This window comes from Tarenaya hassleriana, unplaced genomic scaffold (assembly GCF_000463585.1).
Source record: "Tarenaya hassleriana unplaced genomic scaffold, ASM46358v1 Cleome21, whole genome shotgun sequence".
NCBI lineage: Eukaryota > Viridiplantae > Streptophyta > Magnoliopsida > Brassicales > Cleomaceae > Tarenaya > Tarenaya hassleriana.
In genome coordinates, this window is record NW_010965451.1 from 2,178,526 (window position 1) to 2,184,074 (window position 5,549).

The 5,549-nt window shown below is 39.9% G+C and overlaps 1 protein-coding gene across 2 annotated transcripts in view; it reads right to left on the reverse strand.

The window, feature by feature from the left end:
• The window catches only part of LOC104814561, a 5,274-nt gene extending 1,147 nt beyond the window's left edge, over positions 1–4,127 (reverse strand). Inside the window, exons 1-5 of one of the 2 annotated variants that reach the window (XM_010542665.2) lie at positions 3,956–4,127; positions 1,642–3,290; positions 1,122–1,259; positions 653–948; positions 79–497 (exon numbers count right to left, since the gene is read on the reverse strand). In XM_010542665.2, the coding sequence (XP_010540967.1) occupies positions 79–497; positions 653–948; positions 1,122–1,259; positions 1,642–3,235 (2,447 nt within the window). In that variant the 5' untranslated portion in view covers positions 3,236–3,290; positions 3,956–4,127. Of the gene's footprint in view, positions 1–78; positions 498–652; positions 949–1,121; positions 1,317–1,641; positions 3,291–3,955 lie in introns of both variants that reach the window. The other variant, XM_010542664.1, reaches the window with a different exon arrangement.
• Between the last annotated feature and the right edge of the window lie 1,422 nt (positions 4,128–5,549).

The following is a 5,549-nucleotide window of genomic DNA, read 5'->3' on the forward strand; positions in this document are numbered from 1 at the left end:
CGGAAGAGCTTGTGTTGTGTGTCTTTATAAAGCCTGAATTCAAGGAGGGTAATCATTGTAAGAGTTAAATTTTCTCACTTTTCGGCAGTTTCCTTGGTCTCCTCCTCGGCTTTTGGTTGTTCCTTATCTGGTTCAGCCTTTGTTTTAGCAGCGGTTTGAGCAGCCACCTCAGCAGCAAAGTCCTGACTTTTCTTCTCCAGACCTTCTCCAAGGTTGTACCTTACGAATCTCTTCACCTTGATGTTTTCTCCCACGGTTGCAATTGTCTGCTTCACCCAATCCTTCACTATCACCTTATCGTTCTTAATGTAGGGCTGCTCGAGCAATGCTAGTGTCTCTAGCCTCTTCTTTATCCGACCTTCGACTATCTTCTCCCTTATCTGCTCGGGTTTTGACAACAGGTCTTCTTTTTGCATCTCTATCTCTTTTTCTTTGTTAACAATTTCTTCTGGAACATCTTCTGTGACGAGGTACTCCACTTGAGGGCAAGCAGCCACCTACATGTCAGGTATAGTATTAGCGTTTTCCATTAGCGTAAAATGAGTGACTGAGAAGCAAATTGTACATTATACGATAGACGGAAGCTTCATATAGCTCTTGTTCATCCATTTTATGGAAGAAATGAAGAGGAAATTAGCGAAGATTCGAGTACCTGCATTGCAAGATCATCAACAAGCTCCTTGAAAATTTCACCACGTGAGACAAAATCTGTCTCGCAATTGACCTCCAAGAGGATACCGATTCTGCTGTCATGGATATAAGAACTGATTCTTCCCTCGGCCGTGGCCCTGCTGGCTTTCTTCTCTGCACCAGCTAGACCCTTCTTGCGGAGGAACTCCTGAGCTTTGACCATATCGCCCCCAGTCTCTGATAGAGCTTTCTTGCAATCCATCATACCTGCCCCTGTTTCTTCTCTAAGCTGCTTCACCAGAGCTGGTGATATGCTTGCTGTGAAGAGAAAAACATCAGATGAAAAATATAGAAGGTATACAATACATGATCAGATGCATGCAAAGGTGCTTGATGAGCATATACAAATAGGAACATCATAAAAAAAACTACAGTTCATGCCCGAGACAGAATGGAAATTTGTGATACATCATTTGGGGCATAAGAAGGACCTTTGATGCTTTCACCAGGGGAACCACCATCTGCATCGGCAGCATTGCTATTTTCCTGAGAAGAAGCTTCTGCTTCTAGAGGAACTGGTGCTTCAGCAACCACTTCCGATTTCTCAACCTCTTCACTTGCTGGAGTTTCTGAAGGTGAAACTTCATCAGTAGTTGAATTTGGAAGTGTAGAGTTCTCCTCTTCATCTGTTCTAAGGGAGAAGAGAAAGTCATTGCAATGCATTAAAGAAGAATGACTCAGTTCCATATCCATGGCAATCTCCCTCTCTATTTTTTTTTTTTTTTTTTTTTTTTTTTTTTGAAGATCTAGTCACTCATAAAATGGACGACCGCTCACTTCCCGAGTTTTTCGATGCAAAACGGATCTTTCCTCGCACTCGTGTTGTATTTGATCGAAGAGGTTGTTACGAGGGAATTTTGGTTTTTTTTTTTTTGCTTCTTGAAGATCTTACTGTACGAATTTAGAAGACTCATTAGCATGAAAACTTTTAAGGAAAGACAAGTCGCATACCCTTGGTTTCTAGAACGGGAGGGACATCGGGTTTTGCCTCCGAGCTAATGACACTTCCATTGTCATCTGGAATTTTCTCCGGCTCTTCGGTTTCAGCTGCTGTAATGCCTGTTTCACCATGCACTTCTTCTTTGTCCGAGGAACCTTCAGCTGCTGGCACGAGTGTTTCTGTTTGCACTTCTCTAGCTGAGGAATCATCTTCAGAGTTGGCCTCCACAACTTCTTCCTCCTTTGCAGTTTCTGATGAGAGAATCTGTTCCTTATCGGCTTCTTCAGTAGCCGGAACGAGTGTTTCTGTTTGCACTTCTTCTTTTGGAGTTTCTGATAACAGAATCTGTTCAATGGTTCCTTCAGATGAACCAAATGCCTTATCAGATTCTTCAGTTCCAGGTCCAGCTAATGATTCGTCGATATCATTTGAAGTGACAGCGTCCTTAACCACGTCTGATTCAGTCAGAACCTCTACTGTTTTCTCAGCAGCTTCCTTCTCAGCCTCTTCCTCCCGTTTGTCCAGAAAAGTGGCTATGTCCTTATTTTTACGGAATGCAACCAGAAACGGGTTTGTTGCGGTATAAACAACCCCTTGACTGAGTGTTTCATCGAATTTATCGTCGTTTTCATTCTTCATCGTTAAAGTGACCTGCCCTCTTGATATCCGCAACACACGTACACTAACCTCTTGTCCAGCTTGAAGTGAAGAGCTACCCATCATGCTTCCAAGCCCATCATCCGCTTCTTCAGCAGTGGGAAGAAAACCTTCTTCACCCTCGGGGAGTGATATAAAAGCTCCTGACCTCGTTAAGTTCTTCACTGTCCCTTCCAACATCTGCCCCTTCACAAACTTTGAAGTTTTCACATCTTCCTTCTTCCTCATCGGTTTTGAACCATTTTTTCTCGGGGGTCTTGGCTTTTCACTACCGGACTGGCGTTTAGGGGAGTCATCGTTTTCGCGCATGCTAAGGGAAATACGCCCAGCCTCGAAATTAGCTTCCACCAATCTTACTTTCACCTCTTGACCGATGGAGACAACACTTGAAACATCCTTAACAAAAGTGTCACTCAGCTGTGAGACATGGACTAGACCGTCAGTGAAGGCTCCAAAATCGACGAAAGCACCAAAGGGCTGGATTGCTCGTACTTTCCCGGTAAAGGTAGAACCGGGCACCAGCTCTTCATTCTTAACTGGCGGCATTTCACTCTTCCTACCAGGTCGAGTTCTCCTTGACTGAGATGCCACAAAAGCTGCTTCTGTCTTTTCATTTGCTTCAACCACATTCGTTTGATCTGAGTCTCCTCCCGAGTTTTCAGCAGCAGCAGATGAATCCTCCTGTTCCTCTACAGCTGCATCAGTCTCGGTAGCTGGCAATGCTGAGATTCTATCCCGAGGAAGCAACAACACATACTGCCTTGAAAATGCTGGAAACAATCTAAGCGAGGTTGATAGAGGCAGGACAAATCTTTGCGAGGACAGAAGATGTTTTCCAGGTTTACCCGAGAATCCATGTTTGCCGGAACAATTGCTCTTCTTCAAAGAAAAGGTGGCCCCGGGAATGAGAGAAACATTGGTAATAGAAGAAGGGATAACAGAATTCATCTCGGGTAGATCTCACCGAAAACTTCCAGCAGCAGTTACAACAACTTCTTCATTCCTATTGGCACCCGCATGAAACATAAAACAAGGCAAACTACTAACTTCCTTGGTGTAGAACATCAAAGTAAGTTTGATTAAAAACAAAAACATAACATCCAATCAGATCCAAATTCATGTGAATACCACTACTTTTAGATGGAAGAACTCATAGAACAAGCCGATAGCAACCCCGCATTATCAAACACATTCAAGTTTTGCTGTCTGATTTAAGACAAAACATTCTCGACCAGGTTCTTGGAACACTGACCAAAACAACTTGACATTATGAATGAAGTTCAACTGAATGATACAGATTCAAGAAAGCAAATAAATAACCAAAATCCCAAATCTTATCCACTTCAAAACGATACGCCAACAAACAAGAAAGAACCTTCGCAGCAAACTCCTGGATTCTGAGTTCAATAACCGAGTTGCCGGAGTTTCCTAGCAATGCAACTAAAAAACTCGAAATTCACAAGGTCAAAAAAAAAAAACTCGAAATTTACAACAATCTTCTCGAGAAAACGTTTCAACGAATTCACAGTCACTATGGTAAAACCGGAAACTAACAAGAACCAAGTCAGAATTAACAAAAACCCATCACCGGAAAAAGATGAACTCACAGAAAAAAAACACAAGGAAAGCATCCATTTGATGACAACACAACCCCTGTAAAAGAACTACCTCGTCGTGCTCTGAGAAATTCTCCAAGGAAACGAAGACAGAAACCTCCGGAGCCCAAACAAGAGAAAAACTTTATCCGCCTCGATTTCTTCCTTCGAAATAGGCAAAGAAAAACCAGAAGCGGAATAGGAGAACGAGAGGTGGGGCTTGAAATCCTTATCTTATTCCGCCACTGATTTTGCACTCTGCTCTTATTTGTTTTCCCTCTCGTTCGTGGATAGAATCTTCGAAAACTACAGACAACGCCTCGGCTCGGCTCGGCTCAAGCTGAAAGGACGCCAGAAATGGGCCTAACGGCTCTAATTTAGGCCCACAATAACACATGGGCCTCAATTATGCATTAGTTTAGGCCCAACATATAAATGGGTCTACAGTAACATTCAGTTATCCAAAATTTGAGGCCTAATTATATTAATTAAGCATAAAAAATTTCACTGTGATTCGAGTGGAGAGTATAGTATTAATTTCACTTTTCTAAGATTTTTTTTAAATGTAAAAAACAGAAAGACAAAAGTGGAGAGCATAGTATTAATTTAATTGTAATTTTTTTTCTATTATTATTATTATACCGTCTATTAATGGAAGGGGAAGCTTCCTCGACGTCTATGATTTTATATAATCCTCGCCACGTGCGCCGGACAATGACGATCCAATTATTTAATTCATAGCCCTAATCAAATTCACAATCAATGTCTATCTTACCACTTACATATACATATACATCTATGATATATATATGATCTATATATCCGTCTCTATATACATATGTGCTTATATATATAAGCATACAGTGGATTTGGTTAAGAAGCAATGCGAACCACGCATATTGTGCTAGACTTCAAGTGATTTTTTTTTCTCCAAATTAATTAATTACATGATTCGGACGCTAAGGTCCATGCCATGCATGTTTAGCTTTACTGACTTCATCGGTATTAAGGTAACTTTCTTTAACATAATAATTCCACACCTTTTTCAAAAAGATGAGACAAATTGAAAAAGAAAATGTAAATATAATAACTTTTTTTTGTTTGCCGGTTTAAACTATTGAAATTAATAATTATGAAAAGTCACTTTCGGGGGGTTTAAACTTTATTATAAGATGCTCCTATCGGTTGAAATGAGAGGTGTGGTACGTTAATTTGTACGACTCACAAACATTTTGCATGTAAATAATTTAATTAGATTTGTAGCTAATATATATATATATATATATATATATATATATATATGTGAGTGTGTGTGTGTGTATGTGTAATGAATATGGAACATATATGGTCTAAACACTATTTATTGCTATTTAATTGTACCTATATTAATTTATATTTAGTGGCATGCTTCAAGAAACAATGAGAAACCCTCAAAGGCATGCTTCAATATGAAGCCTAGACAAAGAGAAAGAATCCAAGATCGGTAACTTATCACATTCCCTTGAATGTCTCCTATGATGTGACCCAATTCCATATATAATATGTTCAAATTACACAAAATCCTAGACATGTGATTTTAGATTCATTTCCCCCGCCGTTAAGCATTTTGTAATTTAACAAACATAAGTTATTACATATACATACATATTATATATATATATATATAT